Genomic DNA, 10864 nt, shown 5'->3' with positions numbered 1-10864 from the left:
GAGCTTTAAAGCAGAACCGCCCAGGGTGTCTGTTAGTTTAGATCGTTAATCTAAGAACTTCTGCTTTGTCTGAATTCAGGAGAACGTGATGTCTAATCCATGACAGGGGCAGGTCAGAGGACAGGGGTCAGAGGACAGGGGTCAGAGGACAGGGGTCAGAGGACAGGGTCAGGGGACAGGGGTCAGAGGACAGTCAATTCAATTCAAGTCAATTCAATTTTATTTATAGAGCACATTTAAAAAAACAACTTCTCTTGACCAAAGTAAAAAGAAAAAGATAGAATAAATAGATGAAAATAACAGGCTCAACTAAACATATAATAAAACACAGAGAAGACAAATGAGACACCAAGAATATCCTCCAGTTTCACTAGTGTTTAGAAAACCTTCCAGAAGAGCTGTGCTTTCAGTCTGGACTTAAACTGTCCCACAGTCTGGGAGGACCTGACATCAGGGGGGGGCTGTTCCAGAGGGGGGGCTGTTCCAGAGGACAGGGTCAGAGGACAGGTCCCCGGCTGGACGGCCCACCAGGTCCCTGGTGGAAGGACACGTGGACAGCGTCCCGTCAGCAGGAGTTTTGTGGAACCTGCTTCAGTGAGTTCTGCTCTTTCTGCTCTTCCTGCCTTGAAGCTGAGTCACGTGGTGCTATTGCACAACCCAACGGCCCAGCGGCAGACCGGCCAATCACAGACAAGCGATAGCACAGCCTCATTTACATGAAGCCTGTATAAGTACAGTCCCACCGCCGCGGCTCAACACCAGGAAGTGAAAATGCCTGAACCAGCCAAACCCGCGCCCAAGAAGGGCTCCAAGAAAGCCGTGAACAAGACCGCCGGCAAACCGGGCAGGAAGAAGAGGAGGCCCAGGAAGGAGAGCTACGCCATCTACGTGTACAAGGTGCTGAAGCAGGTCCACCCCGACACCGGCATCTCGTCCAAGGCCATGAGCATCATGAACTCCTTCGTCAACGACATCTTCGAGCGCATCGCCTCGGAGGCGTCTCGCCTGGCTCACTACAACAAGCGCTCCACCATCTCCTCCAGGGAGATCCAGACCGCCGTGCGTCTGCTGCTGCCCGGCGAGCTGGCCAAGCACGCCGTGTCCGAGGGCACCAAGGCCGTCACCAAGTACACCAGCTCCAAGTGACCTGCTGCCGCCGCCAAGACCCAAAGGCTCTTCTAAGAGCCGCCCACTGCTCTGAAGACCAGTTCTTCCCCCGGTTCTCTGCTCCAGACCCTGTTCTCCTGTGGTTCTCTGCTCCAGACCCTGTTCTCCTGTGGTTCTCTGCTCCAGACCCTGAACAGCTGCAGGTTTGACTCCTCTGTTCTGGTTCTGGTTCTCTGAACCAGAACCAGAGGGTTCTGGACTCTGGGTTCTGCCTCTCAGGTGGTTCATCAGGAGCCTGAGCTGAAGTCTGTCTGAACTCGTCCTGCTTCCTGTTTATCCGTCAGAGGAGGAGGGATCAGAGGACAGAGAGTATTGCCTGCATTTCCCAGAATGCCCCTCTCCTGAAGAGACCTGCCACCTCCTGTGGGAGGTCCTGAACTGAAATACCACTCATTCCTGTCTTTGTCTCGCTTTTCATCAGCCTGGATGTTACAAAACACACACACACACACACGCATATATACACACACACACACACACACACACACATTCTGACCACGTTTGATGGAAAATAAAAAATAGAAACAGCAGGTTTAGGACTCTGGCCTCGCAGGTCAGGGGTCAGAGGTCAAACTGTTGATATATAAAAAACATTGATCGTGCCTCTCTGTGTGGAGTTCACTCATTTTATATCTGTGTGTGTGTGTGTGTGTGTGTGTGTGTGTGTGTGTGAATTGGTGTTTAGTGCTGCGTGTGTGTATCAATCGTTGTTTAGTGTGTGTGTGTGTTTGTGTGTCTTTCCTGTGAGCTATTTTATTTGTACCTGCCCCATGTGAGTAGTTGGGGGCGGAGCCAGAGTCGGACAGCCAATCAACAAAGCGGAAGCGGAAGTGGAGCCGCCGTCCTGCTCCAGATGTGACGCCCCTAAATCATCTCCCCAGAGACATTTTTAAGAAAATAGGAGGTATTGATCTGTTATTCAAGGGCAACTCCGGTTTTTTGACACCTGGACCTTATTTCTAGGTGAGTCCTGCTCATACAGTCACTCAGACAGACCTGGTGCAGCTCGGAGTCCAGAAGTTATTTAGATCCAACCGATTTAGTCGCACTTAGCGGGGGCCACGGCAGGGGAGCTTCAGCGCGGGACATCATCTCTGCAAAATCGCTCATTTCGGCTGTATTTCTTCATCCATCGCCAGTCTTATCATAAAGTCAGCTCGTCTACCGTCTTCAGGTGGGTCATCTGACAGTTTTCACTAACTTAGCCACAATTAGCTCGGATGGGAACGTTGCAGCTCCTCTCCCCAGCAGAGAGGCACTCTGCTCTGCTCTGCTCTGATGGGATCTGCTCTGATGGGATCTGCTCTGATGGGATCTGCTCTGCTCTGCTCTGCTCTGATGGGATCTGCTCTGATGGGATCTGCTGCGCTTCGCTCTTCTCTGACACCGTGCTAACTTAGCCACAATTAGCTCGGATGCTGGAGCCTCTCCCGTCAGCCGCCCTGCGGCCCACGCACAGCGCTCCTCGCCCGGCTTGGAGACCTCCACAGACTCTCGGTGAGGAGAGACTTCCAGGAGCGCCCCGGGGTTGGATGCTCAAAGCTCTGCTCTGCTGGGATCTGATGGGATCTGCTGCGCTTCGCTCTTCTCTGACGCCGTGCTAGCTTAGCCACAATTATCTTGGATGGGAACGTCGCGGAGCTCCTCTCCGCCTCCGTGGTTATGCGGCGGGTCCCCGTGTGCTCCGCGGCCGGCACGGAGCGCGTCTCCACCCGGGAGCGGAGATCCGGAGCTCTCCCGTCGCCTCCGTGGAGCAGCTCCGGGCCGTATACCCAATCGGCCCCAACTGGGCCCCTGGAAGTCAGACGCCCGGGCGCCGTCACAGCCAGGCCGACTCAAAGGGCCTCTCTGCTGGGGAGAGGAGCTGCAACGTTCCCATCCGAGATAATTGTGTAGTTAGTGAATAAGTTAGTGAAAACTGTCAGATGACCCACCTGAAGACGGTAGACGAGCTGACTTTATGATAAGACTGGTGATGGATGAAGAAATACAGCCGAAATGAGCGATTTTGCAGAGATGATGTCCCGCGCTGAAGCTCCCCTGCCGTGGCCCCCGCTAAGTGCAACTAAATCGGTTGGATCTAAATAACTTCTGGACTCCGAGCTGCACCAGGTCTGTCTGAGTGACTGTATGAGCACGACACACCTAGAAATAAGGTCCAGGTGTCAAAAAACCGGAGTTGCCCTTGAAGATGCGACTTTGCCATTCAGAGATTACCGATCAAACTGTCCCTTTTTCACCAACAAGTTCTTTTATACTGGAAATTACTGTACAATCACAATTTCACTCCACACAATCCCCCGATCTGGAATACAGATATATAGTAACAAAAGGAAAATCACTGTACAATCAGGAATTAATGGATAAAAATGTCTGGTCAGTTGTTCAGTTTGTTGATCAAGAAGGAGGTATAATGTCATATGAAAATTTCTGTTTAAGATATAATGTAAAGATCAGCCAGAAAACTTTCACTTCTACAAGAAAAGCGATTTCTGAGGCTGTTTCAGGTTTAATCAGAGGTGGTCCTTCAAATTCTGCAGATGTCATCACAAATTTTCCACATCTTTTTGTGGAAGGCTGTGATTTCATGTCTCTTAACAACAAAAAAAATTAGAATAATATTTGAGCACATTTTTCATCCTATGTTATCATTTCAGAATTCTATTGATCATTTTTTTTCTAGGGACATTATACATTCTTTGCTTGTAAAATATCTAAAATATCCAATTACTCCAAAGGCAAAAGAATTACATTTTAGAATTTCAAACGATGTGTATCCTTCTGGTGTGTTTCTGCAGCAGCAATTTGGTTTTGATGCATCTGAGTGTGTATTTTGCGGGGGAGTGGAAACCACTCATTTATTTTTTCAGTGCCGTCTTACTGATGCACTATGGACTGATATCCATGACTGGATTCATACAACCATTGGCGTTGAACCTTTTCTTTTAAAAGATATTATTTATGGTTTTGTTGGTGAGAAAAAAGAGTTGGACTTTCTGGTGAACTGCATTCTCATCCTGGGGAAATTCTTTATTCACAAATGTAAATTTACAAGAATACAGCCCAGATTTTTTTATTTTTCATTCAGAGTTTATGTAATTTACTAATGCCCTTAAATTAGTGAGAAATAATTACGCATGCAAATTATTTAACTTAATCGAAACTTACGAATTACAAAAAAGCCCTAATTTTAATTTATTTTGTTTTGATTTTCAGCTGTTTGATGTATTTATGTTTTCTTCTTTCTTATCCTTCTTTATTTTCTTCAACTTTTACTGTGATTGTTGAAAATAGCTTGTTATGGTTTGTATATGCAGTAATGTTATTCTGTACCTTTCAATAAATAAAAATGTGACGCCCCTAAAATAGCGAAACCACATTTATTTGTTTATTTGTTCATGAAATTATTCGGTTATGATTTCAGTTCGAAACATTTGGGAAATTGAGGGGCGGAACTTTTGTTCCCTCTCGTTGCGCTGGGAGCGGTAAACGGACGGACGCTTCCGCCGCTCCTTCAGATGGTAACAGAAGCTACTTCCGGTCCTCTGTCAGGTCGGTAACCCGCTGATGAACCACAGACCGTCTGTCACATGGAGTCCGGCGCGGTCTCCGACAGTCTTTTGTATATCTGATGTAATTTCTGTCGGTTTTATTCCGCGAGAAGCAGCTTTCAGGAGTAAGTTTCCCCCGAGCGGCCGCCATTTTGGGTCAAACGAGAGACAGTTGCTGGGTTTTTTTTAATGAACGCTTTTGTGTGCTTGCAGTGTTCAGAATATTCATGATTTAATGGGGAATAAGCACCTTATTTGTATTCTACACTGAAGTGACTTTTGTTTAATTTTGAATCTGTTACTTTGCAGAAAAATGTTTAATAGTTCCCACTTCCCACAAACACCTTCCGAACGGCTTCTGTCACCGACCTGTACAGTTTACCGAGGTCTGTCTTCTATTATTCTGAGTTAATAATAGATTTCTTGTGGATTACACGTTTTATTTCGTGTTTTAGGACCAGGAGTGAACTGTGAATGGAAACGGTGACTTTATGCCCGGGACAGTAATGTGATTAAGTAAGTAAAAGTAAGTAAAATTTATTTATATAACGCTTTTCACAGACGTTGGTCACAAAGTGCTTCACAGAGTAAAAATCACAAAAAAAAAAAACAAAAAACATTCACAGTACATAAGAGCATAACATATAAACAGTACATGTTCCTGCCAAGACAACACTGACTGGCGGTCCAGAACGCCTTCTGGAACAAATATGTCTTCAAGAGTTTCTTGAAAGCCTCCACCGAGTCCAGGGAGCGCAGGTCCGGGCGCAGCTCATTCCAGAGGCGCGGGGCAGTGGATGCAAAGGAGCGCTCACCCCTGGTTTTGAAACGAGTCCGGGGGACTCTCAGAAGGTTCTGCTCAGAGGACCTCAGGCTCCGGGCTGAGCTGCAGGGTGTGATGAGGTTTCTGATATAGATGGGAGCCTGGCCATGTAGAGCTTGGAAGGTCAGCACCAAGATTTTAAACTGGATGCGGAATGTAACAGGGAGCCAGTGGAGGGATTTTAACACGGGTGTGATGTGGGACCTCCTGCAGGTGCTGGTCAGCAGCCTCGCAGCTGAGTTTTGAACATACTGGAGGCGGGCCAGCTCCTTCTTGTTAAGACAGGTGAACAGGCTGTTACAATAGTCGAGCCGCGAGGATATAAAGGCATGAATGATCATTTCAAGCTCATTCTTAGACACCATGGGTCTGAGCTGAGCGATGTTGCGCAGCTGGAAGAAACAGGTTCTTACCAGCTGCCTTGAGTGGTGGTCTAGAGACATGGCGCTGTCAAAGATCACCCCAAGGTTCCACAATTCGGTCTTGGTTGAGGGGCTCAGATCACCAAGGTGCTGCTTAATAGTGGGGATGGCTCTGTCCGGGGCGATGATGAGAGTCTTGGTTTTTTCTTAGTTTAGTTGGAGGCTGTTGTCTCTGAGCCGCTGCTTGATCAGTGATAAGCAGTTCATCAGGGAGCTCAGTCTGTGGGCTTCAGAGGGCCTGAAGGAGCAGTACAGCAGCAGGTCGTCTGCAAATAGGTGGTGGGAGACATCGCTGAACTGCTGGATTATCTGACCCAGGGGAAGCAAATACAGGAGGAACAGGAGGGGTCCCAGAACAGAGCCCTGAGGCACGCCATACTGCAGGCTGGCTGGCTCAGACATGATGTTGTTGGCTGACACACTGAAGCTCCTACCTGTCAGATATGAGGAGAATCATTTGAGCACTGGACCTGACAGACCATCAGGTCCTGCAGCCTGTTGATCAGGGTCTGATGGTCAACCGTGTCAAAGGCTGAGGACAGGTCCACCAGGACCAGCACTGTGCACCTCCCCGAGTCGGCAGACATCAGGATGTCACTGGACACTTTCAGCAGGGCGGTCTCTGTAGAGCGGTGTTTGCGAAAGCCTGACTGAAAAATGTCATAGATGTCATGCTCTTGTAGAAAAGCTGTGAGCTGTTTCGCCTCCACCTTTTCTAACGATTTGGACAAATAGGGGAGTTTAGATATCGGCCTGTAGTTTTTAAGTTCATGTTGGTCCAAGTTTGGTTTCTTAAGTTTTGGGTCTACGACCGCATGCTTGAAGATGGAAGGAAAGACACCAGAAGAGAGCGACAGGTTGAACCTTTTGGTTCCTCATGGTCCGACTGTGTCAAAAACACTCACAGTGAGCTTAGATTGAAACACGTCTACAGGACTGGAGGACGGTTTTGTTTTCCCCATCAGTGGCGACACGTCTTCAGGGCATACGGGAGTAAAAGAGGACCAGACATGTAGGGGCGGTTCGGCATGGCCTGGACTGCACAGGGAAGGTGCTGGAATCTTGTCTTTTATGGCTCTGATTTTATCGACAAAGAAGGCTGAAAAGTCATTTCTGTCAGCCCTACAGGACCAGGAGCAGCCAGCGAAGCAGGGGACACCATGGAGCTTATGGTATCAAGTAACACTTTTGGGATTTTTCTTATTTGATGTTATCAAGGCAGCGAAGTATGTGGATCTTGCCTCCTTAATGGTTTCATTTAAGGAGGACATTAAGTCCTGAGGTGCAGTCTGTGAACCTCAAGCTTCGTGGATTTCCAGAGGTGCTCAGTTTTCCGACACAGTCTCTTCAGGCTCAGGATGTTGTCCTTTAACCAGGGAGACGACTGCTTTCTGGAGACATTGCTAGATTTTAGTGGAGCCACTCGGTCTATAAAGCATCAGCATCAGAGCAGTGGGTCAGGTCCCGAGAGTCAAACAAGGCCCAGAATCTCTCAGCTGTGGTTCAGTGAGGATCCTCCTGACTCCCTCTGCAGAGGCAGGCTGAGGTTCAGGTGGAATAATCAGTTCAAAATACACAAATGTGGTCACTCAGATGGACATCTTCAACACACACACTTCCAATATGGAGGCCTAGAGAGAAGACCAGGTCTAGAGTGTGACGTTTGCTGTGGGCGGGGCCTGACCCCTGCTGCTGGAAATTGAAAGATTCAGTCAGAGATGGGAGCTCAGCTGCTGGGTTACATGAACCATCGTCAAATCTCCAAGGACCAAAACTTTATCCAGTTTTAAGATGGATGATTGGAAGTCATTGAAGTCGTTTCAGAAGACAGCAGCAGGGCCAGGGGGGCGGTAGACCAGGAAACAGTGGAATGTGTTAGAGGAGCCAACTTTGATCATTTGGGACTCGAAAGAGGTGTAGTGGTCAGTGTTCCTCGTTCTGCAGGTGGACCTGTCCCGGTGCACAGTGAATACGATCAGAAGACTCGTCGGGACGGAGTGAAGGATGCTGCCGAGCTGAACTGAGGAATGTTTCATCCAGTCAGCCGTTATTCAGAGTGAAACACCCTGCTTCTTGTCTTCTGTCCTCTCCCTTCAAACAGGGACATCAGCCCGAGACCCGGAACACAGACCCGTCCCAGACCCGACCCTGTCCCCTCCCGAGACCCGGAACACAGACCCGTCCCAGACCCGACCCCGTGCCCTCCCGAGACCCGGAACACAGACCCGTCCCAGACCCGACCCCGTGCCCTCCCGAGACCCGAAACACAGACCAGACCCGACCCCGTCCCCTCCCGAGACCCGAAACACAGACCAGAGCCGACCCCGTCCCCGCCCAAAACCCGAAACACAGACCCGTCCCTGCTCCATTTCAGACTGTCCCAGCCCAATCCCAGACCCATTCCAGACTGTTCCAGACTGTTCCAGACCTGTTCCAGACGGTCCCAGACGGTCCCAGACGGTCCCTGCCCCCCGCCGCCATGAGGACGGCCCTGCTCCACGTGTCTCTGCCTCTGGCGCTCTGCGTCGCGCTGGCGAACACCAGCCTGTTCCAGGACGTGTCAGTGGACCTGACCTACTCGCACTACGCGGAGCCCCGGGTCGAGTCCCTGCCTGCCTTCCTGGCGCTGCCCTGCAACTGTCTGGTCAACCTGGCCTACATCGTCCTGGGGCTGTACTGGCTGCGGCCGCCCGGCGGCGGCGGCGAGGCGCCGCGGAGCCGCTACATGCGCGAGGTCTTCTCCCTCATGGCGCTGCTGTACGCCCCGGTGCAGTGGACGCGCCTGGCGACCCTGCGGCGCGCCGCCGCCGTGCTGGACCAGTGGCTCACCCTGCCCATCTTCGCCTGGGTCCCGGCGTGGATCCACGTCATCGAGCGCGCGCCGGGCGAGTGGCGTCACGTGGTCGCGCTGGAGGCGGCGTCCGTGCTCAGCTACGGCCTGGCGCTCGTGCACGCGCGGGGCTTCGAGGCGGCGCTGGGCGTGCACGTGGCCCTGGCGGTGTACAGAGCGGTGCGCGTGCAGGCGGCGCGCGGCGGCCGGCGCTCGCGGCGGTACCTGCTGCTGGCGCTGGCGTCCTGCTGCGGCTTCGTGGTGCTGAAGCTGCTGGATCACCGGCTGGCCCGGTACCGGCTGTTCCGGCGCCTCACCGGACACTTCTGGTCCAAAGTCTGCGACGTGCTTCAGTTTCACTTCAGCTTCTGCTTCCTGACGGCGCTGCCCGAGAGAGCGGCGGGGAAACCGCGGTGAGGGGGAAGTCCAGCTTCAGCTTCACTACAGCTTCAGCTTCACTACAGCTTTACTACAGCTTCACCTCAGCTTCACTACAGCTTCAGCTTCACTACAGCTTCACTACAGCTTCACCTCAGCTTCACTACAGCTTCACTACAGCTTCAGCTTCACTGCAGCTTCACTGCAGCTTCACTACAGCTTCACTACAGCTTCATCACAGCTTCATGACAGCTTCAGCTTCACTACGGCTTCAGCTTCAGCTTCATTACAGCTTCACGACAGCTTCAGCTTCACTACAGCTACAGCTTCAGCTTCACGACAGCTTCAGCTTCACTACAGCTTCAGCTTCACTACAGCTTCACTACAGCTTCATTACAGCTTCACTACAGCTACAGCTTCAGCTTCACGACAGCTTCAGCTTCGCTACAGCTTCATCACAGCTTCATGACAGCTTCAGCTTCACTACCGCTTCAGCTTCAGCTTCACTACAGCTTCACTACAGCTTCATTACAGCTTCACTACAGCTTCAGCTTCAGCTTCATTACAGCTTCACGACAGCTTCAGCTTCACTACAGCTACAGCTTCAGCTTCACGACAGCTTCAGCTTCACGACAGCTTCAGCTTCACTACAGCTTCACTACAGCTTCATTACAGCTTCACTACAGCTACAGCTTCAGCTTCACGACAGCTTCAGCTTCACTACAGCTTCAGCTTCACTACAGCTTCAGCTTCACTACAGCTTCACTACAGCTTCATTACAGCTTCACTACAGCTACAGCTTCAGCTTCACGACAGCTTCAGCTTCACTACAGCTTCAGCTTCACTACAGCTTCATTACAGCTTCACGACAGCTTCAGCTTCACTACAGCTACAGCTTCAGCTTCACTACAGCTTCAGCTTCACTACAGCTTCAGCTACAGCTTCACTACAGCTTCAGCTACAGCTTCACTACAGCTTCAGCTTCACTACAGCTTCACTACAGCTTCATTACAGCTTCACGACAGCTTCAGCTTCACTACAGCTGCAGCTTCACTACAGCTACAGCTTTAGCTTCACTACAGCTTCACTACAGCTCCAGATTCCCGGAACGCAGCGGTCAGGATTCAGACTCTGAAGCCCAGGACGGTTTCCGCCTGTTGCCTTTTATACGCTGCAGAACTTTAACCGAGTCATGAATAAACCAGTGTTCTTTCAGTCCGACTGACAGGTGTTGTTGTTGTGTTTGTTGTTGTTGTTGTTGTTGTTGTTGTGCTTGTTGTGTTCCCTCATGTGAAACACAGCACAGTCCCAAACAGCAGTTTTCCTTCAGTCATTGATGACCCTGATCACCGTTTTCCTGCTGTGCTGCACTGTTGCGTTGTTGAACAGTGAAGTTGATTACAGATATTATTGTGATGATCAGGTGTTCTCTGTGCTTCAGTCAGACAGAACCGAACCTCTGCTGCTGGCGGAGCGATGAAGGAACATCTGAGGCCGTCCATCCCAGGCCGTTTGTGTTTGAATCTCACAGGTTAAAGCTGAACTATGCAACTTGCTCTGGCGCGCCCCCTACTGGTCTCCTGTGAAAGCTCACTGTCGTAAACCCCAGGGGGCCGGGGACCGGCCAATCACCGCCAAGTCTCTGTTTCCCCCCACAGGGATTCTGACAAACATTTACTGAGGTAAGAAAGTT

General features: G+C 50.5%; 2 protein-coding genes across 7 annotated transcripts; both read left to right on the top strand.

Moving 5' to 3' along the window:
• The first annotated feature begins 745 nt into the window (after nt 1-745).
• On the top strand, nt 746-1723 carry LOC115390461 (histone H2B 1/2-like). The gene is made up of 2 exons (XM_030094344.1): nt 746-1219; nt 1250-1723. Exon 1 carries the CDS (start codon nt 772-774, stop codon nt 1144-1146), a length of 375 nt encoding a protein of 124 aa, XP_029950204.1. The 5' UTR covers nt 746-771; the 3' UTR covers nt 1147-1219; nt 1250-1723.
• A 2950-nt stretch (nt 1724-4673) lies between these two features.
• LOC115390447 (transmembrane protein 187-like) lies at nt 4674-9343 on the top strand. Of its 6 annotated transcripts, none has more exons than XM_030094322.1 (4): nt 4676-4719; nt 5028-5104; nt 5174-5244; nt 8065-9343. In XM_030094322.1, exon 4 carries the CDS (start codon nt 8443-8445, stop codon nt 9208-9210), a length of 768 nt encoding a protein of 255 aa, XP_029950182.1. In that variant the 5' UTR covers nt 4676-4719; nt 5028-5104; nt 5174-5244; nt 8065-8442; the 3' UTR covers nt 9211-9343. The 6 variants fall into 6 exon arrangements, with proteins under 6 accessions (XP_029950183.1, XP_029950182.1, XP_029950186.1 ...); XM_030094321.1 differs by having other exon boundaries at nt 4714-4843; XM_030094323.1 differs by lacking the exon at nt 5028-5104 and having other exon boundaries at nt 4674-4719.
• Nucleotides 9344-10864: the final 1521 nt, after the last annotated feature.

Source organism: Salarias fasciatus, chromosome 6 (genome assembly GCF_902148845.1).
Source record: "Salarias fasciatus chromosome 6, fSalaFa1.1, whole genome shotgun sequence".
Taxonomy (NCBI): Eukaryota; Metazoa; Chordata; class Actinopteri; order Blenniiformes; family Blenniidae; genus Salarias; species Salarias fasciatus.
This window is presented reverse-complemented; position numbering and strand designations above follow the sequence as displayed.

What these genes read in the sequence shown, in the direction of transcription:
- LOC115390461 (XM_030094344.1), top strand. Translation starts at nt 772, where the DNA reads ATGCCTGAACCAGCCAAACCCGCGCCCAAGAAGGGCTCCAAGAAAGCC.
- LOC115390447 (XM_030094323.1), top strand. Translation starts at nt 8,443, where the DNA reads ATGAGGACGGCCCTGCTCCACGTGTCTCTGCCTCTGGCGCTCTGCGTC.